General features: G+C 40.0%; 2 protein-coding genes across 2 annotated transcripts in view; one reads left to right on the top strand and one right to left on the bottom strand.

The window, feature by feature from the left end:
* rarb.L (retinoic acid receptor beta L homeolog) overlaps positions 1-27,399 on the bottom strand; it is a 620,347-nt gene that overhangs the window by 302,028 nt on the left and 290,920 nt on the right. The gene's annotated exons all lie outside the window — the stretch shown is intronic.
* LOC121394590 (protein kinase C delta type-like) lies at positions 10,000-11,536 on the top strand. Its single transcript, XM_041566009.1, has 3 exons — positions 10,000-10,204; positions 10,802-10,864; positions 11,252-11,536. Exons 1-3 carry the CDS (start codon positions 10,017-10,019, stop codon positions 11,412-11,414), a joined length of 414 nt encoding a protein of 137 aa, XP_041421943.1. The 5' UTR covers positions 10,000-10,016; the 3' UTR covers positions 11,415-11,536.

Here is a 27,399-nt window from a genome sequence, read left to right as displayed (position 1 = left end):
AAACAATTTGGAACTGGCTTGTGGGGGAGTAGCACAAAAGTGGCCTATGGTGACAAAGGTAAATCCAGCCATGGATCATAGAAGTGGACTTCTAACATTTTATTTCTTATTCTGCCTTTTTTAGGTATGGTTGGTATCTTTTCCTAACAGGAGCCAACATATGGCCATCAAGGTTATCAAGAAGAGCGAGAAGACCAACATGTCCGTCATCATCACTGAGGCCCGGGTACTGAAGACGGCTGCTGGATGCCCCTATCTTTGCCAAGGTCATGGATCATTCCAAACACAGGTACAACATATCATCACTAACTATATAGGGTATTTCACATTTAGGTTAACTTAAATATTCCCAAAGAGGGCAGGATGTAAACAGGGTGGGTCACGGAATCTGCAGTGGAGTACCTGGGATACCATATTTGCAACTTTATATAAGAATACTCTTACTATACCAGAGAACCACAAAATGTATATAAATAACCCCATTTACGTTTTTACATTTTCCATGAGCTCCAAAATAGTATTGTTCAGAAAATGCCACCTATAGCTTTCCCTTGCCAGTCTACATAGGAGGCTAGAAGAGCTAGCATTCTTATAGTTATTTTAGTAAACGCCAAGGACAGCAACCATGGGTGCAGGATGAGTAAAGGTGTGGGGCAGCTCAAGCTAAAACACACGCAAGATAAGCAGGTCCGCCATTGGGAGGGTATTGAGAGAGGAGACTGCATTAGAAGGGGGGGCAAGCCGAATAATGAGAGTAAAGCAAATTGTGTACATTATATATGAATTTACTTACCCAATTTCAGCAAAAACTGCACTCACTTGCCTAAAAACTTACAGTAATTTACATAGAAGCTTTTGTAACTTGCATATCAAGCAATGGCAGGGGCACATTTCACTGACCCCTAATGAATGAAAACCCTTATATTCCACTGCTCCCAATAAGCCGACTGACTTTAGCAAATATACTGCAGCTACGTATCAGTCTCACTGGGCCCCCTATAGTTCCTGGGGCCTCCAAGTAAAAGTAAAATCTACCTAACTGCTAATTAAACATTTATTTAGTACACAAGGATATTGACCAAAGAATGTTGCTACTGTGCGCTCACGTTCATGTCTCTAAAAAGACACTTTGTGCAAAACTTTGTAATCACATGTTTTCAGCCATATGTGCTTGTAGTTATTTTGCCTTTTGTTTCTTTAACCAGCGGCATGCTCTGCTCGCTATGGAGTATGTCAGTGGAGGGACCCTAAGAAATGTCATCAGGAATGCCGGCCAGCTAGAGAAGGACTTAGTAACGTAAGTGACTTTATGTGTTTGTAATGGGGTAACAGAGCAGGAGCTGGCCTAGAGTACATGCAGAAGGAAGGATGGAAAGAGGTCAGCATTCGGAATCTTCAGCCAACTGATTTTCATCTTTTGTTTTTGTAAAGGAAATCAGCTAGGGAATCTATGTATGTAATATATCTGTAATGGCACAACAAATAATATCTTTCTCTTCTATAAAGTGCTGTCCTGTAGCTTCACTTCCCATTGCAGTAAACCCACTGTCCTTACAGCAAGCAAATATGTACAATCACCTCATTAAAATTTGCTAGAATGGGGCAAAAAGAGTTCTGTCTCACCCTGTATGGAGTGGCAGCCTTTGTTAAGACACATGGAGATGTGACCGTCATTCAGAATGCTGAATGCTTGAAGGACTAGGGCAACCCCTTGCATTGAGCTGTAAGGGCCATGGTTTTATGTCCCATAGCACTCCTACAGGTGTGCCTAGCCTTGAGATAGTGGCCCTCATATATTACAGCAGGGCCAAAGCACCGTTATAATAATAACTATAGTATAAACAAAGCAAACAAATGTACTCACTATGGAAATGTTAATTTCTTTTCTCCAAAGATTTCTACGCAGCAGAACTGGTGTGCGGCCTGCAGTTTCTCCACTCTAAAGGGATTATTCATCGGTATGTAAAATTTATAAACATCCCATATATTATCTTTCTGTTCATATATTGTTTCTGCAAACCTATTGTTCTCTCAAATAAAATTAATCTTATGCAAATGGCACATGGTGCATTTTGCCACCTGTATGTTTATACTCCTTTTATTGCAATGCATTGAAATCACTGCCAGGATATCAGTAATAAAGTATTAAAAATAGAGATTAAGAAAATGTGAGTATGAAGCAAACTGTAACACCCCACTGAATTTGGGGAAGAGGGTTCACATTCCTTCTCACCCCCACTCATAAAATAGTATGGCTGACTCCCAACATTTACACTTACCTCTCACACTACTTATCTGCTCTTTATAAATTCTTTTAATTTTTTTAACCCTAATGTTTACCTTGCAGGGATCTTAAACCAGCTAATTGTCCCTGGTAACCAACGAGGACATATAAAGATCGTCGATTTGGTTTGGCAGCTGAGGGCGTGTTTGGAAAGAAAAAATCAAGGGCGCAAAAGGAACACTGCCTTTATGGCTCCAGAGGTATGTGACTGTGATTTAATTTAAATCGCTTATAGCAGAGTACTAGAGGGTGTGCTTATACTACGTCTATTTCATGCATTTGAATACTCAAATAAAAATATGTATTTTTAGTGTTTCGCTGTTACAGACTTGGGACCTGTAATCCAGAATGTTAGGGACCTGGGGGTTTTCCGGATAACGGGATCTTTCCTTAATTTGGATCTTCATGCCTTAAGTCTACTAGAAAATCATGTAAACATTAAATAACCCAATAGGCTGGTATTGTTTCCAATAAAAAATAATATATACCTTATTTTGGGATCAAGTACAAGCTACTGTTTATTATTTAGAGAAAAGGAAATCATTTTTAAAATTTTGATTATTTATATAAAATGGAGTCTATGGGAGGAAGGCCTTTCCATAATTCAGAGCTTTCTGGATAACGGTTTTCCAGATAAGGGATCCTATACCTGTATATGATTTTTTTCTATACAAGGCAATTCAGATTAAAAGGGGAACAAAAGTCAATCACTAGGTGGGGGTGCCAGATAGCATGCTCTGGGTTCCTTCCTACACATCATTTTAACTGTTCCAGGTAACCACTGTGCTGCCCAGGGTGGGACACATGCACCCTAGAGTAATTTGCTGGGAGTTACTACTCATGTGAACAGCTTCAGCACAAGAGAGAGTTACAGAAAGAGCAAAGGTTTAGTTTAATGCATGCACTAGAGGATTTTAATAACAATCTTTTTTCTTTCTTCAAATCTAGGTTTTAAAAGAGAAGGATATAATAGAGGAGTAGACTGGTGGGCATTAAGGGATCATTCGTATCTAAAATGGCATGTGGGGACCTCACCATTCTAGAGTAAGGCAACAGGTACAGAATGCGTTTATGCGCGATTCTTCTTGAAAGTCCATGCAAAATTCTGATAAGGTTCAGCCCGCGAATTGCAAGACTCCTGCGAATGGTAAGTATTGGAATTTATGGAGAGGGTATAACTAGTTCTGCTATATTATATCATTTTCCAGAGAACTGATACTGTTCCTAGAGATTAGCAGTGACACTAACTGGATATTCTTGTTTGCTGAATAGTGTATAGGCACTTGGACAAATCCCTGTGCTATGAGAGGTATTTTATGACAGGTGTGTAGTTTCATATTAGCAATAAATATCTGATAAATGTTTTCTTTCTTCTAGCTCCTGAGAACATCCAAAAGACGACTGGCTGCAATGGAATATTCGGGAGGCACCCATTTGTTTAATGCATTGATTGGGTGGCAAAATAGAAAACCGGACTCTAACACCTCCTTCCCACCAAAAGCAGTAAGTACATGATAATGTGTTTTTGGTAGGCTACTGCTTGATTATGAATAGGCACTTATTTGAATCTCAGATGTTTGTGTTTTAATATATATTCAGGGCTAGCAGACAGTGTCTTCTGTACAACAGTATCTGACTAGCCGGTTAGGAGCTAGCCTAGGTTTATTAACTCTGTGGGAACCCGCTCAATGGCATTCCACAACAAATACAATTTGCACTTAAATATTTTGTATTGCGTACACAAGACAATGAATAATAAAATGATGATGGTCACTGATATTGAGTGTGTGTTTTGTGGTTCTGAACCTTATGATATATATAAACTGTATGCGATATCTACTAATTCAAATACATTCAAAATATAATCTCATGATGGACTGTGAATAAAAATACTTGCTGAGAAAAATATGAATACGTCATTTTCAAATTCAGCAAAAACTTGACAACTTTATAACAGCTGCAATACTTTTCCATGGTTTTCTGCCTAAAAAACTACTGATGCCAAGAATGCCGCTTGAATCCAAAATATGTCTAGCAAATGAATCCATATCCAGATGACAAAATATTCAGCCTGATTTGCCACCTTTTGTGGCACAATTCCTTCCACCAGTCAGAGAAAAAAGGCAAACAATAACATGGAAGCATTATGGAAACAATGTAATTTGCCTTAATGCAAATGATTTCATGTACATTGGTTGTGCAGTACTGCAACTTCTGGATCCCTGCCAAAAGCCACAAACAAGATCCAGAGTCTTCAGACTCAAACCTTCGCCAAAGGCCAAGGGGAGGACCCCCCTTATCCCCAACTCCCCAGCCAAAAGGCACCTCAGGGGAAAGGGTCATTGCTGCAAAAGTCTCTCCCTGTCAATCCGAAAGCCTTCGGCGTCGGGATAATGATGGACCTCCAAACGAGCGTCCAGAGCATCAGGGTGTTCCCTCAAGGTATGCTTTTGAACTTGGAGGCCTAATGCACCGAATCGAAAGTTAAGAAGGCAGGGAAGCACTCCCCCCACAGCCCTCTGGCAGGCGCTGGCACAGGTACATGTTTTGTGGCAATACCTTGGCTCTGCTTGGCGCCCTGTACGGGCAACATTTTTGGGCCCACTTTGTCCCGGCCCACCCTCAAGCCTCACACCCATATCTCAACCACCCCCACAGTAAACAAAGGACTCACAGACATCCAGAGCTAAAACATTAAACAAACCCCTAAGCTATTAAAAAGCCATTGGTGGCCAGCCCCCCCCCCACACACATGTTATAAAAAAGCCATTGGTGATCAGGTTATCCCCACTAAAAGTAAAAAAAAAAAATAATGGCCTGCCCCCCCCCCTCCCACAAGTTATAAAACTCTATCGTGGCCCAGGACCCCACACAATTATTAAAAAATCCACTCATGTGAACAGGACCCCTTCAATTTAAAAAAAAAAAAAAAACTGGTGGCCAGAGTGTATAGTTATAAAAAAGCCATTGGTGCCTCCTTTAAGTTAAAAAAACTTGGTGACCAGACCCAAAATTTGTTAAAAAAATAGCTTTCCTGAGGTTTGTGTCTGTAGAGGGCTGGCATGCTTCACATACTCATTAGTTCGGGGCCCCCTGCTCAGTGTGCTGCCAGCTCCTGCACGCAAGATCTTTGTTCTCCTGTTCAGATTTCTGTACGCCTCATTTGGTGCTTAAGGATAAGTTCCCGCGTAAAGCTGCATTGGATGATATGGCTGAAGGGGAAGTTCTTCTTCCCTATCCAACCATTTACAGCTTTACCGACTTAGCCTATAAAGAACCAATGAGGGTACAGATTATTCTGAACAGGGAGAATCTTGCGTGCACTTAAGCTGCTGTCCATTTTCTGAAAGCTGGCCGCAGCAAGCTTGCGAAAGTAGGGGGCCTGGCTAATCAAGTAAGTTAAGCATGCCAGGCCCCCTTAGACACCAAACCCTTCGGACCCCGCGTGACAAACTGTCCACCCTGTGCCCCCCCTGATGCGGGCCCTGAATATGGTGTCTGCTGTACAGGTACACACATGTTTGGGATAGTTGTGAAATCATAAACATAGGTGAGAATCATGTCCATACTGACACATCACTGATAGTTCTGTCACCTGGAATCAACTCAGTAGTGCTACTGGAGGCACCTGCACACATTCTTCTTACAAAGACTTATATAAGTACTCTCAGTTACTGTTAAGATAACTGTACCAGTCCTACTGCTCGAATCCTTACAATGTTCTGCATATCTGTAAATGTTGTGTATGTAGTTTGTACATGTAGGGACCCATATGCTCCCCTATGGCTTTACATGCCAACACTTCCTTGTACTCTGGTTGCTAAGCAAAAGCCCATGTGACTACTGTAGCTTATTAGCATAATGTGTACAGTTATCACTGGCCCAGAGGCTGATGACAAGTTCCTGCCACTAGTGCTGGGCAGAGGGCGGGACTTCCTCTTTCCCCCTGTCACTCAAGGAGGAAGTGGTTGCTAATGGGAGTCTGGTGCTCAGACCCCAGTAAAGAGCATGCCTTGGTAAAGTCAGGGATACAGGGACCCCGTGAATGAGGTGTAGTCATGACAGGGTAGTTCTCTGTACCAGCACTTTCTAGGAAAATGAAGCAGATAGAGCTAGTTTAGCAAGAGCAGCCTGGCTCCAACTAGGAGGGATAGCAAGGGGTGGCTCTCCCCTCAGGCAAGACTGGTCAGTAGTGTAGGGATCACAGACTAATAGGGATTAAGGGTTAGTGCTTTCCCTGATCCAATGTGTGGGGATCCAGGTCACGGTACAAATGCTCAGTAAGGCTACAAATGTATTGTTATTGCTACTTGTTATTACTCATCTTTCTATTCAAGGCTTCTCCTCTATTCATATTCCGTCTGTTATTCAAATCAATGCATGGTTGCTAGGGTTATTTGGACCCTAGCAACCAGGTGAAATTGCAAACTGGAGAGCTGCTGAATACAAATCGAAATACGTCAAAACCAATAAATAATAAAAATGAAAACCAACTGCAAATTAACAACCCCTTTAAAGTCCACTGATAATATTTTGACTGGACCTGAGCTTCTATGGGGGTGCACAGTTTTACATTCAGATGCCATTGCATGCAGGCTATGTCACATGCCAGAGTGGCAGTTGGAATCAGAGGTCTAGAGACAAGTACCAGTGGCAGTTGGGATCAGTACTTTGGTTTGTCTCAGACCAGAGAGCATCTCTTGGTGATTTGCGGATTTCCAAGTGATTCAAAGCGATTTTACTGTGCGGAAAGCGATTTTTATTTTTGCAGCTGAAAGCAAATTCACAAACTTTAGTTGAGGTTGCTTTTGAAGAAAGAAGAAAACCAACTTTAGTCCAATATTTGAGATCTTATTGGTACCGTCAAGATGAAGAGACGAATCGACGACAGGAGCAGCACCGAGCAAAGAAGTGGGAGAAAAAGGAGCAAAAAAGTGAAAAAACACGGGAGCAGCTCAGACAAGGAGCAAATAAAATCCAAGGAGGAAAAAGACCCGACGCAGCTCCTCACAGAACGTAAGTAAACCGGGTGATTTAATACGTCTGCATCACTGTTTTTTGTACGTAATCCTAAAATATAATGAATCCTCATTGGTGGCAAAACAATTCTATTGGGTTGAAATGATTTTTTAGTGGAAAAAGTATTAATGATCTGTATCAGTAAATGATCTCAGTCTATTTCAACTGTCAAAATATATTTGTCAGTTGGTTATCTAAAGAAGTGATTTATTATATATTTAACTGTGTCTCTCTGTTAATCTGTATCAGTGTAACTATATATATCATATATTTGTTTATTTATCTATCTATATATAGATGTGTGATAGTAAATATCTGCAGGTGTTTATTTATTGGGTGTCAATATATGTTGGTATCTGTTTAGTGAATGGCTGCTTCTATTGCCAAAAACATTTGCAGAGAAGAATTATTATTCCTGTTTGTACTTATTTTTTGCATTAAAGGGGTGTTTTTTCTGACTCTTTCCAATTTTCAATGGGGTCACTGGACCCATCTAAGAAACAAATGCTCTGTTAAGGCTACACATTTATAGTTCTTGCTACTTTTTATTATCCTATCCTATTCATATCCAGTCTCTTATTCAAATCAATGCATGGTTGCTAAGGTAATTTGGACCCTAGCAACCCAATTGCTGATTGCTGCAAACTGGAGAGCTGCTGATAAAAGCTAAATAACTAAAAACCAATTGCAAATAGTCTCAGGATACCACTCTTTACATCATACTTAGGGTAAGGAAACAACGGGGAGATTGTCGCCCTGAATCTCCCCGTGTGTCCTTACCCTAAGTATGACCCCTGCCTTCCCCACCGGTTACAATGAGATATCGCTAGTGGGATGGCACTTGCTTTGATTTCCAAAGTCATCCAAAGTTACTAGTGAGGCAACTTCGGGAGACTTCGGAAAACGAAGCACCGAGATTGTCGCCCAGAAGAAGAGGCAATTAGTCGCCAGGCGACTAAATCTCCCCGAATTCCCCCATGTGCCCTTACCCTAAAGTTAACTCAAGAGGTGGACAACTAACGACTAATTACCATTCTTTAAATTTGTTTATAGCATGCTCTCTCAGAAGGAGGAAGTGGATTTAAAGAGGCCCCGTGTGGAAGAAGAGCTTCCTCTCCCAGTAGCAATCAGCAACTGCACCATCCATGCTGAGCTTGGGAGTGGAACATTCGGCAAAGTAAGTGCTGGGCTTCTGGGTAACCATACCTGTGTTTTTCTTATTTAGTATTAAGGAATATAAGAAGCAGGGAATTCCCATATATCTTTTAATGAAGTTTACCCTGACCTTTAATGGGTTTAACTTAACCCGGTATGGTGGCTACCAATTCTATAATCCACAACTTTGTAACTAAAACCCTGTTTTTGTAAATAAATTTACTTCCAGAGATACTAAACTACTTATCAAACAGGGGAATAGGGAATGTGCATTGATCATCCCCCTCTTTTTTACATTCTTATATAAATAACTGTTAAGGAAAGGTCAGATAGACCCTGGTCTAGAGGCAAATATTCTGAGGTAAAAGGCGGGCCCTTTTCATAAATGTATCACTAGCAAATGTCTTGGGATGAATAGTTTATGTTTATTATATACAGATAGAATGTGAAACAATTTGGAACTGGCTTGTGGGGGAGTAGCACAAAAGTGGCCTATGGTGACAAAGGTAAATCCAGCCATGGATCATAGAAGTGGACTTCTAACATTTTATTTCTTATTCTGCCTTTTTTAGGTATGGTTGGTATCTTTTCCTAACAGGAGCCAACATATGGCCATCAAGGTTATCAAGAAGAGCGAGAAGACCAACATGTCCGTCATCATCACTGAGGCCCGGGTACTGAAGACGGCTGCTGGATGCCCCTATCTTTGCCAAGGTCATGGATCATTCCAAACACAGGTACAACATATCATCACTAACTATATAGGGTATTTCACATTTAGGTTAACTTAAATATTCCCAAAGAGGGCAGGATGTAAACAGGGTGGGTCACGGAATCTGCAGTGGAGTACCTGGGATACCATATTTGCAACTTTATATAAGAATACTCTTACTATACCAGAGAACCACAAAATGTATATAAATAACCCCATTTACGTTTTTACATTTCCATGAGCTCCAAAATAGTATTGTTTCAGAAAATGCCACCTATAGCTTTCCCTTGCCAGTCTACATAGGAGGCTAGAAGAGCTAGCATTCTTATAGTTATTTTAGTAAACGCCAAGGACAGCAACCATGGGTGCAGGATGAGTAAAGGTGTGGGGCAGCTCAAGCTAAAACACACGCAAGATAAGCAGGTCCGCCATTGGGAGGGTATTGAGAGAGGAGACTGCATTAGAAGGGGGGGCAAGCCGAATAATGAGAGTAAAGCAAATTGTGTACATTATATATGAATTTACTTACCCAATTTCAGCAAAAACTGCACTCACTTGCCTAAAAACTTACAGTAATTTACATAGAAGCTTTTGTAACTTGCATATCAAGCAATGGCAGGGGCACATTTCACTGACCCCTAATGATGAAAACCCTTATATTCCACTGCCTCCCAATAAGCCGACTGACTTTAGCAAATATACTGCAGCTACGTATCAGTCTCACTGGGCCCCCTATAGTTCCTGGGGCCTCCAAGTAAAAGTAAAATCTACCTAACTGCTAATTAAACATTTATTTAGTACACAAGGATATTGACCAAAGAATGTTGCTACTGTGCGCTCACGTTCATGTCTCTAAAAAAGACACTTTGTGCAAAACTTTGTAATCACATGTTTTCAGCCATATGTGCTTGTAGTTATTTTGCCTTTTGTTTCTTTAACCAGCGGCATGCTCTGCTCGCTATGGAGTATGTCAGTGGAGGGACCCTAAGAAATGTCATCAGGAATGCCGGCCAGCTAGAGAAGGACTTAGTAACGTAAGTGACTTTATGTGTTTGTAATGGGGTAACAGAGCAGGAGCTGGCCTAGAGTACATGCAGAAGGAAGGATGGAAAGAGGTCAGCATTCGGAATCTTCAGCCAACTGATTTTCATCTTTTGTTTTTGTAAAGGAAATCAGCTAGGGAATCTATGTATGTAATATATCTGTAATGGCACAACAAATAATATCTTTCTCTTCTATAAAGTGCTGTCCTGTAGCTTCACTTCCCATTGCAGTAAACCCACTGTCCTTACAGCAAGCAAATATGTACAATCACCTCATTAAAATTTGCTAGAATGGGGCAAAAAGAGTTCTGTCTCACCCTGTATGGAGTGCAGCCTTTGTTAAGACACATGGAGATGTGACCGTCATTCAGAATGCTGAATGCTTGAAGGACTAGGGCAACCCCTTGCATTGAGCTGTAAGGGCCATGGTTTTATGTCCCATAGCACTCCTACAGGTGTGCCTAGCCTTGAGATAGTGGCCCTCATATATTACAGCAGGGCCAAAGCACCGTTATAATAATAACTATAGTATAAACAAAGCAAACAAATGTACTCACTATGGAAATGTTTAATTTCTTTTCTCCAAAGATTCTACGCAGCAGAACTGGTGTGCGGCCTGCAGTTTCTCCACTCTAAAGGGATTATTCATCGGTATGTAAAATTTATAAACATCCCATATATTATCTTTCTGTTCATATATTGTTTCTGCAAACCTATTGTTCTCTCAAATAAAATTAATCTTATGCAAATGGCACATGGTGCATTTTGCCACCTGTATGTTATACTCCTTTTATTGCAATGCATTGAAATCACTGCCAGGATATCAGTAATAAAGTATTAAAAATAGAGTATTAAGAAAATGGAGTATTAAACAAACTGTAACACCCCATGAATTTGGGGAAGAGGGTTCACATTCCTTCTCACCCCCACTCATAAAATAGTACTGGCTGACTCCCAACATTTACACTTACCTCTCACACTACTTATCTGCTCTTTATCAATTCCTTTTAATTTTTAACCCTAATGTTTACCTTGCAGGGATCTTAAACCAGCTAATGTCCTGGTAACCAACGAGGGACATATAAAGATCGTCGACTTTGGTTTGGCAGCTGAGGGCGTGTTTGGAAAGAAAAAAATCAAGGGCGCAAAAGGAACACTGCCCTTTATGGCTCCAGAGGTATGTGACTGTGATTTAATTTAAATGCTTATAGCAGAGGTACTAGAGGTGTGCTTATACTACGTCTATTTCATGCATTTGAATACTCAAATAAAAAATATGTATTTTTAGTGTTTCGCTGTTACAGACTTGGGACCTGTAATCCAGAATGTTAGGGACCTGGGGTTTTCCGGATAACGGATCTTTCCTTAATTTGGATCTTCATGCCTTAAGTCTACTAGAAAATCATGTAAACATTAAATAACCCAATAGGCTGGTATTGTTTCCAATAAAAAATAATTATACCTTATTTTGGATCAAGTACAAGCTACTGTTTTATTATTTAGAGAAAAAGGAAATCATTTTTAAAAATTTTGATTATTTATATAAAATGGAGTCTATGGGAGAAGGCCTTTCCATAATTCAGAGCTTTCTGGATAACGGTTTTCCAGATAAGGGATCCTATACCTGTATATGATTTTTTTCTATACAAGGCAATTCAGATTAAAAGGGGAACAAAAGTCAATCACTAGGTGGGGGGTGCCAGATAGCATGCTCTGGGTTCCTTCCTACACATCATTTTAACTGTTCCCAGGTAACCACTGTGCTGCCCAGGGTGGGACACATGCACCCTAGAGTAATTGCTGGGAGTTTACTACTCATGTGAACAGCTTCAGCACAAGAGAGAGTTACAGAAAGAGCAAAGGTTTAGTTAAATGCATGCACTAGAGGATTTTAATAACAATCTTTTTTCTTTCTTCAAATCTAGGTTTTAAAAGAGAAGAGATATAATAGAGGAGTAGACTGGTGGGCATTAGGGATCATCGTATCTAAAATGGCATGTGGGACCTCACCATTCATAGAGTACGGCAACAGTACAGAATGCCGTTTATCGATTCTTCTTGAACAGCCATGCATTCTGATAAGGTTCAGCCCCGAATTGCAAGATCTCCTGCGAATGGTAAGTATTGGAATTTATGGAGAGGGTATAACTAGTTCTGCTATATTATATCATTTTTCCAGAGAACTGATACTGTTCCTAGAGATCTAGCAGTGACACTAACTGGATATTCTTGTTTGCTGAATAGTGTATAGGCAATTGGACAAAATCCCTGTGCTATGAGGGTATTACTGACAGGTGTGTAGTTTCATATTAGCAATAAATATCTGATAATGTTTTCTTTCTTTAGCTCCTGAAGAAAAATCCAAAAGAACGACTGGGCTGCAATGGAAATATTCGGGAGCACCCATTTTTTAATGCCATTGATTGGGTGCAAATAGAAAACCGGACTCTACCACCTCCTTCCCAGCCAAAAGCAGTAAGTACATGACTACATGTGTTTTGGTAGGCTACTGCTTATTATGAATAGGCACTTATCTTGAAATCTCTAGATGTTTGTGTTTTAATATATATTCAGGGCTAGAGACCAGTGTCTTCCTGTACAACAGTATCTACATAGCCGGTTAGGACTAGGCCTAGGTTTATTAACTCTGTGGGAAACGCTCAATGGCATTCCACAACAAATACAATTGCACTTAATATTTTGTATTGTACTATTGCCATCTACTTTACTTACATTTTTTTTGGTAACAAACTAATTTATATTTTGTTTAACTGCAGTTGTCACCTGTGGATTTTAAGAAGACATGCGAGGAGCCACCATCATTCTTGGAGTCCCTGAAACATACTATCACATCAGGTGATCAGGTATCTCTTCAAGATATGGCATGTCTGGATTAAATTTCACAGGTTCCAGACATTTCTAGACCTTTTGGCACTGATGGTGATCTTATACCCTACCATCGTCCCCATGCCACGACAAACATCAGGCCCCATTATCAATTCAATGACTTCCAGTCTTCTGTCCTCATTATATCTCTTTCATCTCAATTTTGGCCTACCGGAGGTTCCATCAGTTGCCATCTGCCCCAGGGTTTGGCCCTTGATATAAAACTCTGCCTTTTTTTATTAGCCCCTGCCTCTGCCATCACCCTCTTCTAACACTTGCCACTAGTCATTACCATCAGCCTTTGCCCCCACACCAATGGTCTATCACTCACCATTTCCATTATTCCCTGGCTAAATCATCACCACCTATTTATGGGCCTTTCCATCTGGTTCTGTCTGACTCTTCCTATCAGTTACTGTCTCTGGCCCTCAGTCCATTTCATCGGCTCCTCACCTCTAGCCCTATTATCTATACTAGTGTCATTTACCGTGAGCTCCTACTATTGGGTCCTGTATCATCATGAATCCAGCATTACCATTGGCCCTAAAACCTTTGCACCCAGGGGTGATTCTGCCCTCACTTCAACCCTGAGGCAGCCTACCAGATGCCACTCCTCTTAACCCCCGTGGTTACCTTTTAACCAGGTAGAAGCGGGCTGCATCATTGTGCAGAGAAATTTCTCACTCTGCACTAAAATAGTCTAAATTCCCCTTTAAAAAAGATTAAGTTGACACTTAAGGGTACTAGGAACAACTTTTTGCCTCCCCTGTAACCCATAGGCATTACTGTCTGAGGCAAGTACCTCAACTAGCCTCATAGCGGGAGCGTCCTTATTTGCACCACACAGTACACTTTAATATTATCCCCACCTTTCATTCTAACTCAAGTTATTTCATTTATGTATGTTATGTTTGGCTAAGGTATATAACCAAAGGACTCTTATTATTTTCTTAAATATGGATTTATTTAAAACATGAATTTATCAAGACAACCTGTAATTGTATAGGCCATTAAATAGAAATAAACAGAAAGTAAAACATGAAATAGGAAACTAGAGTATAGTCTAACAACAATACTGCACACAGTTCACTACTGATCCAGGGATTTATCCGATTGCCATATTGGAGTCAGGAAGGAATTTTTTTCCCCCTCTGAAGCACACTGGACACAGCTTCAGATGAGGTTTTTTTTGCCTTCCTCTGGATCAAGATAAATAGGAATTTTATGAAGATAAACAAGAATTTTGTGAATAAAATGTTGAATCGTGTGGCTATTAATATTTTTTAACCTTACACATTAAAGTACTACTAATTACTAAATTATGCAGGATAAGGTAGGATGGAATGCTTAAAAATGACAGAATAGAGGAACAAAACCTATATAATTAAGTTAAAATAAAATGTCAAAAACTACATTGGTTAAAAGAAATCATAGTTCCGTATTACCTCATTAGAACCCCCCTATTATAGCACCACCCTCGTATTGGTAATTTAATTTTTTTAACAAATTTGCCTTAAATTATAGGAAATAAATTAAATATCAGGCATTTTATTCAGTGGTATAGGCATAGCAAGGGAACATATCATAGCTTAAATAAAATAAAACAAACTTGATTTCAATGATTAAATATGGTAGAAAATAATATTTAGGACCAGCAATAAAGTAGATGAATTTTGTACAAAATAACTAAAATAGACTAATTTAAACAGAAAAGTTGCAGCCATATTAATCCACAGGTGAAAGGTTAGTATTTCTGATAATTATTTAAATTAGCAGTAATTTTTTAGGGCTCACTGTTAAATGAAAGACCTTTGTCTTCCTCGGGTTCAACCAGCAATCTTTATTATTAATGCTTCTTGAACCTACGGAAGAAGAAATGTCTCTCTCAAACACTAGCTGTAATAGTTCTTAGTACAAATAAAAAGTATATCCCAACAATACTTACTTTTTGCCTCTCTAATAAGATGGTTAGGATACAGGGGCAATTCTAGTGATGCCGCCCCCTGCTCCCCAGGGGTTACTTTTACTGAGCCAGAGTGGGTCCAGCGGGGCAGCGTCACTAGTGCTTTTTGCACTAGAGGAGTCAAATTTCCAGTTTAAAAAAGAGAAATTTGGATTTTAAAGTTACCAGGAGTGCCTTTTTGCCACCCCTGTTAACTTGTGGGCTGCTCCAGTCTGAGGCGAATTTCTCAAGTCGCCTCATGGTGGCAGCGCCCCTGTTAGGATAGGTTAGGGACCTGCTCAGAGAGTCTACCTTGACGTGGTGGCAGGCTTGATATCCTTTGGCCAAACATATGTCATTTTCCTAAAGTACCAGAATGATTATTGGATGCCATTCAGGTTGTACAGAACTACACGATTATTGATTCTTGAGTCTTGACCACAGAAGAAACCAACTGAGACGACTGAAGATAAATCTCATCAGCGAATATTTCCTTTACTCAGTTTGATATTCCTCTTTCTGTAATAAAGTTATCCAGGAATCCTATTGTTATGGTGTTTTCTGTGTATCATACCATTTATTGGCCAACACCTTCACTGAGTTATACTTTAGTAATCCTAGCATCACAGATATAGGGTTGCCACCTTACCCCTTTAAAACCAAACACATATGGAATACACAACCTGCATGGATAATTAACAAATCATTTAGATGCATGGCTCCACATAAATCAGTTCAGTCTGCAGCATGCATCTAAATAAACCATGCAGGCTGTGGATTGCACATGTGTTCAGTTTTAAAGGGGTGAGGTATGTGTCTCATTCACCCATCCATGGATAGATTTACTATTGCTCTGGTACAGAAAAAAAGGGTTAATATAGAGACACTGGCATGTGAGCAGGAGTTTAGTCTTTAATGTAGCAATATAGACAAACTGGCAGTGCTACATCCAGAAGTCCTTTGGGACGTGTCAGTAAAAGACAGTGAATGGAAGGGAGTGATTGTTTCCATTTCAGGATGATCCTGCTAAGTTCATCTTTGGTAAAGTTGCAGTACTTGCCTCCCTGGAATGGGAAGAGAAATGCAGTCTGTACTACTGTCAGTGGGGCAGCTGTAACAGCAGGAGAGGAGGCCTCTGTGGGAAGTGACTTTGTTATAAGTGGCCATGTATAACTAGGGAAATAGGAATCACACACAATACTGAAATTGTGCAACAACAGCTGCAGCCAGTTGGTTTATTTGGAGCAGCATGCACATATAGGCGCTAGGACTTCAGCCCCTTCCTCAATGCAATGCTCACAACACACAGCAAGTCATGTGACCTAATAAACCGCATTCCCATCTCCCAGCAAACTTGTCACTGCACCCTCAGCTTTGTGTGCGGTTCTTATTTCCCATTTAGGGAAGGACTCCACAGGCTATTTCGACGTGATCCGACGCGCTGCGCAGGCGTCACGTTGGATGCGACAGAAAAAAGTTAAGTAATAACTTTGTCGGATGGTGTTGCAGCGTTGATCCGAAACTACTATCGGATGGAGACGCTGCATGCGGCGTTAGCATCTGACAGTCGTGTCGCGTTGGATCTTTGATACGACTTCATCTGACATTTCCATCTCTTACCTTATTTCCGTTGCATCCGACATGACGCCTGCATTTTTGCGCAGCTCGTCGGATCGCGCCAAAATTACCCGTGGAGTCCTGCTCTTACGGATCACGAGGAATGTGAGATTGCTTTAGTCTTAGACATTGGTATTTTGTCTGCCCTCCTAAAAACACTACAAAATACTTGGGCAGCAAAACATCTTTGGCCCTGAATGTGCCCTAATATTAGCTGCCAGAAAGCACCCAATCTGCCCACTATATGTAGAAACTGGGACAGCGCTGACCAAGGCTTATGTACTAATTCTAAAATATTAGGCAATATCTATAAAGCAATCAAACATTTAGTTTTAACTTATTAATTGCTCCATGTAAATAAAAGCTGATTGCCCTTTAGTAGGTCTCCATGTCCTAATAAAGACTTTTTACTTTTTACATCTGACTTCTTCATTTTTTGGAAACCCTCACAACTCTGTGATACAGTGTTCTTGGCTTTTTGCACCTTGGGACTGAGGTGAACTGTGAGTGTTTTCATATTTATATTTTTCTGTTATTTTTTGTATTTCATAATTATTTTTGTGAGGTGGCATTATAGATTTTTCCATTGTGGCAGCAGCACAGACTAAAGTATCTGCCCTTTAGTTGCTCTGGGTTATTAGATCAGGACACTACGGATTTATCAAGGGTCAAATTTCAAGGGTTAATAAACCCTCAAATTCGACCTTCGAAGTAAAATCCATTCGAATATCGAATTCGAAGGATTTTAGCACAAATACTTCGATCGATCGAATAAAAATACTTCGATCTAACGATAAAATCCTTCGACTCGAACGATTCAAAGGATTTTAAGCGATCGATCGAAGGATTTTTATTCTATCAAAAAAAACGTAGAAAAGTGCTGGGGAAGGTCCCCATAGGCTAACATTGCAGCTCGGTATGTTTAAAGTAGCGAAGTATGAAGTCGAAGTATTTTTTAAAGGGACAGTACATCGACTATCGAATGGTCAAATGATTTTAACTTCGAATCGTTGTAATCATTACTTTCGATCGAATTTGACCCATTCGATGGTCAAAGTACCCAAAAAAATACTTCGAAATTCAAATTTTTTTCATTCGAATTCTTCACTTGAGCTTAGTAAATCCGCCCCTACATGTTTCTACATAGGTTTATCACAATCAAACCTGCACAAAATATTCACAGTGTTTTGCATAGAAATAGTAGAACTCAGATTAGTATCATTTACTAACAGATCTACATCAATGTTCTAATTAAACCCAACTGTTTCCACTGCTGATAAACCCTGTTATTGAACTTGGATTGACACTGTCTTGAGTCAAATATGGCACTTGTTAGGTGTTTCATTCATTTGCTTCCCACTATAATCAGAAATCTGCAAAAAAAAAGGCTTCGGGTAACACTTTGGCAATGAACAATAATAAATAAAAAAACGAATAAGCGTTGTAAGGTTGATGCCAGTATTGACTTACTGAAATTATTATTATCTTGATTATCAGCTTGAAAATAGGAATTCTGAAAGTTGTACAAATGCATGTATAGCCTATGACAGCATATTTGAGTTCCATGTACAGGTATAGGATCATAACTCCATTAAATCAAAATAATCCAGATTTTTAAAAATTATTTCCTTTTTCCCTGTAATAATAAAACAGTGCATTGTACTTTATCCCATCTAAGATATAATTAATCCTTATTGGAGGCAAACCCGGCTATTTAGGTTTATTTAATGTTTACATGATTTTCTACTAGGCTTAAGGTATGAAGATCCAAATTAAAGAAAGATCCGCTATCCTGAAAACCCCAGGTCCCGAGCATTCTGGGTAATAGGTCCATTACCTGTACTTGTATAGTTTCACCAAACCCTAAAATTCAGCAGCCAAGTTCCAGGTACATCAGAATTAGAGTTAAATGTGTCTACATGGTTAATATAGTATATAACGCACCCTACTGTAATTTATAAAGCTATTAGATGTCACTGAAGAGTCAAGTGACATATATATACTTTTTAATCATTACATAATAATATTGCTTTGGCTATTGGCTACAAATACAGATGAATGGCAGAATATTTAGAATAAACCCCCAGGAAGATCTTGGCCAACAGTTCAGTACCGCCAATCAGAGCGCAGCCAGTCCACATCGGTGTTACCAAATAGCCAATCACAGCCTTTATTTGGTACCCCCCAGGAACTTTTTCAATACTTATGTTGCTCCCCAACTCTGTCTATATTGGGTTTTTATATGGGCTCATGGAATGTGGCTCATGGGTGAAAAAGGTTGGGCTGCTCTAAGCAGCGTACTTGCCTACATGAAGACATTTTAGGAGCATACCCACACAAACAAATATAGTATACAAAATAAATTATTTAATACCATTCTTAAAAACTGTATGCAATGCGATATTTATAAATTTGGAAGACTGTCTCTAACTCTAAAGCAAAAGATATCTGAACCAAATTTCAGTATATTTATGCAGACGTTCCTTTCTTTGAGTTTCTTCATCGAATTGGGAAGGGTAAGGTATGTAAGTAGTCACTTGTTCACTTATATTTTGCCCTTGATAAAGGCCCTAATGTGGGCCCAAAACGTTGGATACACAAGCATGAATAATAAAATATGATGGTTCACTGATATTGGAGTGTGTGTTTTTCTGAACCTTATTTATATATAAACTGTATGCTGATATGTCACTAATTCAAATACATTCAAATCTAATCATGTGGACTTGAATAAAAATACTTGCTGAGAAAAATATGAATAGGTCATTTTCAATTCAGCAAAACTTGACAACTTTATAACAGTCTGAATACTTTTCCATGGTTTTCTGCCTAAAAACTACTGATGCCAAGGAATGCTCTTGATATCCAAAATATGTCTAGCAAATGAATCCTATCAGATGACAAAATATTCAGGTCTGATTTGCCACCTTTTGTGGCACAATTCCTTCCACAGTCAGAAAAAGCAAACAATAACATGGAAGGCATTATGGAAACATGTAATTCCTTAATGCAAATGATTTCATGTACATTGGTTGTGAGTACTGCAAAACTTCTGGATCCCTGGCCAAAAGCCACAAAAAGATCCAGAGTCTTCAGACTCACCTTCGCCAAGGCCAGGGGAGCCCCCTTATCCCCAACTCCCCAGCCAAAAGGCACCTCAGGGGGAAAGGGTCTTTGCTGCAAAGTCTCTCCCTGTCCAATCCGAAAGCCTTCAGGGTCGGGATAACTGATGGACCTCCAAAGAGGTCCAAGCATCAGGGTGTTCCCTCATAGGGTATGCTTTTGACTTGGAGGCCAATGCACCGAATGCGAAAGTGTAATGAAGGCAGAAGCACTCCCCACCTCCCTCTTGGCAGCTGCTGGCACAGGTACATGTTTGTGGGCAATACCTTGGCTTCTGCTTGGGGCCCTGTACGGCAACATTTTCTGGGCCCACTTGTCCCGGCCCACCCTCAAGCCTCACCCCATATCTCAACCACCCCACAGTAAAAAGGACTCACAGACATCAGAGCTAAAACATTAAACCCCCCTAAGCTATAAAAAGCCATTGGTGGCCAGCCCCCCCCCACACATGTTATAAAAAGCCATTGGTGATCAGGTTACCCCACTAAAAGTAAAAAAAAAAAATAATGGCCTGCCCCCCCCCTCCCACAAGTTATAAAACTCTATTGGTGGCCAGGACCCCACACAATTTATTAAAATCCACTGGTGAACAGGACCCCCTTCAATTTAAAAAAAAAAAAAAAACTGGTGGCCAGAGTTATAGTTATAAAAAGCCATTGGTGGCCTCCTTTAAGTTAAAAAAAACTTGGTGACCAGACCCCCCAAAATTTGTTAAAAAATAGCTTTCCTGAGTTTTGTGTCTGAGAGGGGCCTGGCCATGCTTCACATACTTCATTAGTCGGGCCCCCTGCTTTCAGTGTGCTGCCAGCTCCTGCACGCAAGATTTTCTCCTGTTCAGATTTTCTGTACCCTCATTGGTTCTTTAAGGATAAGTCCCGGTAAAGCTGCATTGGGATTGGATAGGCTGAAGGGGAAGTTTCTTCTTCCCCTATCCAATCCATTTACAGCTTTACCGGGACTTAGCCTTAAAGAACCAATGAGGGTACAGATTATCTGAACAGGGAGAATCTTGCGTGCACTTAGCTGCTGTCCTATTTTCTGAAGCTGGCAGCAAGCTGAAAGTAGGGGGGCCTGGCTAATCAAGTAAGTGAAGCATGGCCAGGCCCCCTTAGACACCAAACCCTTCGGGCCCGGGACAACTGTCCACCCTGTGCCCCCTTGATGGCGGCCCTGAATATGGTGTCTGCTGTACAGGTACACACATGTTTGGGATAGTTGTGAAATCATAAACATAGGTGAGAATCATGTCCATACTGACACATCACTGATAGTTCTGTCACCTGGAATCAACTCAGTAGTGCTACTGGAGGCACCTGCACACATTCTTCTTACAAAGACTTATATAAGAACTCTCAGTTACTGTTTAGATAACTGTACCAGTCCTACTGCTCGAATCCTTACAATGTTCTGCATATCTGTAAATGTTGTGTATGTAGTTTGTACATGTAGGGACCCATATGCTCCCCTATGGCTTTACATGCCAACACTTCCTTGTACTCTGGTTGCTAAGCAAAAGCCCATGTGACTACTGTAGCTTATTAGCATAATGTGTACAGCGTATCACTGGCCCAGAGGCTGATGACAAGTTCCTGCCACTAGTGCTGGGCAGAGGGCGGGACTTCCTTTTTCCCCCTGTCACTCAAGGAGGAAGTGGTTGCAAATGGGGGTCTGGTGCTCAGACCCCAGTAAAGATAATGCCTTGGTAAAGTCAGGGATACAGGGACCCCGTGAATGAGGTGTAGTCATTACAGGGTAGTTCTCTGTACCAGCACTTTCTAGGAAAATGAGGCAGATAGAGCTAGTTTAGCAAGAGCAGCCTGGCTCCAACTAGGAGGGATAGCAAGGGGGTAGCTCTCCCCTCAGGCAAGACTGGTCTGTAGTGTAGGGATCACAGACTAATAGGGATTTATGTTTAGTGCTTTCCCTGATCCAATGTGTGGGGATCCAGGTCACGGTACAAATGCTCAGTAAGGCTACAAATGTATTGTTATTGCTACTTGCTGTTACTCATCTTTCTATTCAAGGCTTCTCCTCTATTCATATAACATTCTGTTATTCAAATCAATGCATGGTTGCTAGGGTTATTTGGACCCTAGCAACCAGGTGAAATTGCAAACTGGAGAGCTGCTGAATACAAATCGAAATACGCCAAAACCAATAAATAATAACAAATGAAAACTAACTGCAAATTAACAACCCCTTTAAAGTCCACTGATAATATTTTGACTGGACCTGAGCTTCTATGGGGGGTGCACAGTTTTACATTCAGATGCCATTGCATGCAGGCTATGTCACATGCCAGAGTGGCAGTTGGAATCAGAGGTCTAGAGACAAGTACCAGTGGCAGTTGGGATCAGTACTTTGGTTTGTCTCAGACCAGAGAGCATCTCTTGGTGATTTGCGGATTTCCAAGAGATTCAAATTGATTTCACAGTGCGGAAAAGTGATTTTTATTTTTGCAGCTGAAAGCAAATTCACAAACTTTAGTTGAGGTTGCTTTTGAAGAAAGAAGAAAACCAACTTTAGTCCAATATTTGAGATCCTATTGGTACCGTCAAGATGAAGAGACGAATCGACGACAGGAGCAGCACAGAGCAAAGAAGTGGGAGAAAAAGGAGCAAAAAGGTGAAAAAACACGGGTGCAGCTCAGACAAGGAGCAAAAAAAAATCCAAGGAGGAAAAAGACCCCGACGCAGCTCCTCAACAGAATGTAAGTAGAATCGGGTGATTTAATACGTCTGCATCAACTGTTTTTTGTACGTAATCCTAAAATATAATGAATCCTCATTGGTGGCAAAACAATTCTATTGGGTTTAAATGATTTTTTTGTGGAAAAAGTATTAATAATCTGTATCAGTTAAATTATCTCAGTCTATTTCAACTGTCAAAATATATTTGTCAGTTGGTTATCTAAAGAAGTGATATATTATATATTTAACTGTGTCTCTCTGTTAATCTGTATCACTGTAACTATATACAGATGCAGCCACTTTGGTTTGTCTGTTTGACACAGAATAACTAAACACAGATATCCCATTTATCTCATTTAACACAGAAAACTGTGTCACAACAACCCATCTAATTAAAGCATTCACCATTGTGAACAATGGAGCTTTGGTATGCTAATGAAAAGGTTAAATGCATTAAATGAGTTAAGATGACTTAAGATAACACAGTTTCTTCAATTACCCCTGAGTCATGACGCATTTAACTCACAAATCCAAGTGGCTTCATCTGTATATATCATATATTTGTTTATTTATCTATCTATATATAGATGTGTGATAGTATATATAAATGTTTGTATCTGTTTAGTGAATAGCTGCTTCTATTGCAAAAACCTTTGCAGAGAAGAATTATTATTCCTGTTGAACTTATTTTTTCCATTAAAGGGGTGGTTCACCTTCAAGGTGACCTTTAGTATGTTATAGGATGGCTAATTAAAAGAAACTTTTCAATTGGTCTTGATTATAAATTTTTTATAGTTTTTGAATTGTTTTCCTTTTTCTTCTGACTTTTTCCAGTTTTCAAATGGGGGTCACTGACCCCCTCTAAAAAACAAATGCTCTGTAAGGCTACACATTTATAGTTATTGCTACTTTTTATTACTCCTCTCCTATTTAGGCCCTCTCCTATTCATATTCCAGTCTCTTATACAAATCAGTGAATGGTTGCTAAGGTAATTTGGACCCTAGCAACCCAATTGCTGACACTGCAAACTGGAGAGCTGCTGAATAAAAAGCTAAATAACTAAAAAACCAGAAATAATAAAGATTGAAAACCAATTGCAAATAGTCTCAGAATAGCGCTCTTTACATCATACTTAGGGTAAGGTCACACAGGGAGATTTAATCACCTGTGGATTTAGTCTTCTGGGAGACAATCTCCCCGAATTGCTTTCCCCTGCCTTCCCCGTGAGGCAACTTCAGGCAACTTTGGAAAACGAATCGCCGTGAGTGCCAATTCGGGGAGATTGACGCCCAGAAGAAGAGGCGATTAGTCTCCAGGCGACTAAATCTCTCCGTATCTGCCCATGTGCCCTTACCCGAAAAGTTAACTCAGAGGTGGACAACCCATGTAACTACTAATTACCATTCTTTAAATTTGTTTATAGCATTTCTCTCAGAAGGAGGAAGTGGATTAAAGAGGCCCCGTGTGGAAGAAGAGCTTCCTCTCCCAGTAGCAATCAGCAACTGCACCATCCATGCTGAGCTTGGGAGTGGAACATTCGGCAAAGTAAGTGCTGGGCTTCTGGGTAACCATATCTGTGTTTTCTTATTTAGTATTAAGGAATATAAGAAGCAGGGAATTCCCATATATCTTAACTGAAGTTTACCCTGACCTTTAATGGGGTTTACCTTAAAATGGTGTGGTAGCTTACCAATTTTATAATCACTACTTTGTAACTAAAAACCCTATTTTTGTAAATACATGTACTTCCAGAGATACTAAACTACTTATCAAACAGGGGACCAGGGAATGTGCATTGATCAACTCCCCTCTTTTTTTTTATATCTTAACTGAGACATTATAAATAACTGTTAAGGAAAGGCCAGATAGACCCTGGTCTAGAGGGCAAATATTCTGAGCTTAAAGGCGGGCTCTTTTCATAAATGTATCACTAGCAAATGTTTTGGGATGAATAGTTTATGTTTATTATATACAGATAGAATGAGAAACAATTTGGAACTGGCTTGCGGGGGAGTAGCACAAAAGTGGCCTATGGTGAGAAAGGAAAATCCGGCCATGGATCATAGAAGTGGACTTCTAACATTTTATTTCTTATTCTGCCTTTTTTAGGTATGGTTGGTATCTTTTCCTAACAGGAGCCAGCATATGGCCATCAAGGTCATCAGGAAGAGCGAAAAGACCAACATGTCCGACATCATCACTGAGGCCCGGGTACTGAAGACGGCTGCTGGATGCCCCTACCTTTGCCAAGGTCATGGATCATTCCAAACACAGGTACAACATATCATCACTAACTTTATAGGGTATTTCACATTTAGGTTAACTTTAAGTATTCCCAAAGAGGGCAGGATGTAAACAGGGTGGGTCACGGAATGTGCAGTGGAGTACCTGGGATACCATAGTTGCAACTTTATATAAGAATACTCTTACTTTGCCAGAGAAGCACAAAATGTGTAGAAAAAACCCCAATTACCTTTTTACATTTTCCTTGAACTCCAACGTAGTATTCTTCAGAAAATGCCACCTGTAGTATTTTGCCCAAGTAAAACCTACCTAACTGCTAATTGATCATTTATTTAGTACACAAGGACATTGACCAAAAATGTTGCTACTGTGCGCACGCGTTCATGTCTCTAAAAAAGACACTTTGCACAAAAATTTGTAATCACATGTTTTAAGCCATATGTGCTTGTACTTTAGTAATTTTGCCTTTTATTTCTTTAACCAGCGGCATGCTCTGCTCGCTATGGAGTATGTCAGTGGAGGGACCCTAAGAAATGTCATCAAGAATGCCGGCCAGCTGGAGAAGGACTTAGTAACGTAAGTGACTTTATGTATTTGTAATGGGGTAACAGAGCAGGAGCTGGCCTAGAGTACATGCAGAAGGAAGGATGGAAAGAGGTCAGCATTCGGAATCTTCAGCCAACTGATTTTCATCTTTAGTTTTTGTAAAGGAAATCCCCTAAGGAATCTATGTATATAATATATCTGTAATGGCACAACAAATAATATCTTTCTCTTCTATAAAGTGTTGTCCTGTAGCTTCACTTCCCATTGCAGTAAACCCACTGTCTCTACAGCAATTTACTCATCACCTCATTAAAATTTGCTAGAATAGGATAAAGTCCTTTTCAGATGGTACTTGACGCCTGTGAGATTGGCTAGGATACATCATTCTCCTCTAGATCACTGCTTCCGTGGTTGCTCATCCTCAGGTACCATGACACACATTTGGTGGTCGTGCCCAAGAGTGACTAGGTTTTGGACTCAGGTATACAATATGGTTTTCTCTGTTTTACAGCTCAACCTGATAAAGTCCCCATCTGAAGCCCTTCTGGGTGTCCCCCCTCGTAGTGTCCCCACTCTGAAGCTCAAACTATTGAACCACATTTTCCTTGCCGCAAGGCAAACTATCGCTAAGTCATGGAAATCCCCCACCATCAATTTTGCAATGTTTAAAAGCAAACTGGATTGGATCTTCATAAATGAGAGATTTTCAGGCATAGCCACTGAGACTCTCTCTAAAGTAATGAAGATTTGGCAACCTTGGATCTCATATAGGTTTGGTGACTCCATACCTCTTAGTATTGCATCATTGTGAAACCTGTTTCTGTAACTGGTTCTACTATATCTATAGTATTCTCTACACCATTAATGTATCTGATGCTGCAATTTCACAGCTGTTTTTCGCCCCTTCAGACTTTTCTCTTCCTTTCCCCCCCCTTTTTTTTTTTTTTTTCTCCTTTCCCTTTTTTTTTCCCCTCTTCTCTATTGAACCTTACTTTCTATACTCCCAGGTTACTTACTGTTGTACCTTCACTACATCTTTGATGTTTCGGCTACGTTTCAATGCCTACCCAAATATGCACGTCCACCCCTCTGTTATAATCTATTTGCATTCTATGGGGATCTGTCCCTATTTCTTTCAGTTAACTACTGCCAATACTTAGTATTTGGTTCAAGAGGGGTTCCATTGTGTAACTGATTACTACTGTTGTGACTCGGTTTTACTTTCATTGATGTAATTCCTTACAACATGTCATGTTCTGTATATGCTACTTTTTCTCTGAAAATCTCCATAAATAAAAACATTTAAAAAAAATTTGCTAGAATAGGGCAAAAAGAGTTGTGTCTCACCCTGTATGGAGTGCAGCCTTTGTTAAGACACATGGAGATGTGACCGTCATTCAGAATGCTGAATGCTTGAAGGACTAGGGCAACCCCTTGCATTGAGCTGTAAGGGCCATGGTTTTATGTCCCATAGCACTCCTACAGGTGTGCCTATCCTTGAGTAAGTGTGCCCTCATATATTACAGCAGGGCCAAAGCACCGTTATAATAATAACTATAGTATAAACAAAGCAAACAAATGTACTCACTATGGAAATGTTAATTTCTTTTCTCCAAAGATTCTACGCAGCAGAACTGGTGTGCGGCCTGCAGTTTCTCCACTCTAAAGGGATTATTCATCGGTATGTAAAATTTATAAACATCCCATATATTATCTTTCTGTTCATATATTGTTTCTGCAAACCCATTGTTCTCTCAAATAAAATTAATCTTATGCAAATGGCACATGGTGCATTTTGCCGCCTGTATGTTATACTCCTTTCATTGCAATGCATTGAAATCACTGCCAGGATATCAGTAATAAAGTATTAAAAATAGAGTATTAAGAAAATAGAGTATTAAAAAGAGTATAAAACAAACTGTAACACCCCATGAATTTGGGGAAGAGGGTTCACATTCCTTCTCACCCCCACTCATAAAATAGTACTGGCTGACTCCCAACATTTACATTTACCTCTCACACTACTTACCTGCTCTTTCTCAATTCCTTTTTATTTTTTAACCCTAATGTTTACCTTGCAGGGATCTTAAACCAGCTAATGTCCTGGTAACTAACGAGGGACATATAAAGATCGTCG

The sequence above is a fragment of the Xenopus laevis genome, chromosome 6L (assembly GCF_017654675.1).
Source record: "Xenopus laevis strain J_2021 chromosome 6L, Xenopus_laevis_v10.1, whole genome shotgun sequence".
Taxonomy (NCBI): domain Eukaryota; kingdom Metazoa; phylum Chordata; class Amphibia; order Anura; family Pipidae; genus Xenopus; species Xenopus laevis.
This window is presented reverse-complemented; position numbering and strand designations above follow the sequence as displayed.

Excerpts from the sequence above, each read along its gene's own strand:
- LOC121394590 (XM_041566009.1), top strand. The coding sequence starts at position 10,017 with ATGTCTCTAAAAAAGACACTTTGTGCAAAACTTTGTAATCACATGTTT. Across the intron at positions 10,205-10,801 it reads CTAGAGAAGGACTTAGTAAC|ATTCTACGCAGCAGAACTGG; the intron begins GTAAGTGACTTT and ends TTTTCTCCAAAG. Across the intron at positions 10,865-11,251 it reads TCTAAAGGGATTATTCATCG|GGATCTTAAACCAGCTAATG; the intron begins GTATGTAAAATT and ends TTTACCTTGCAG.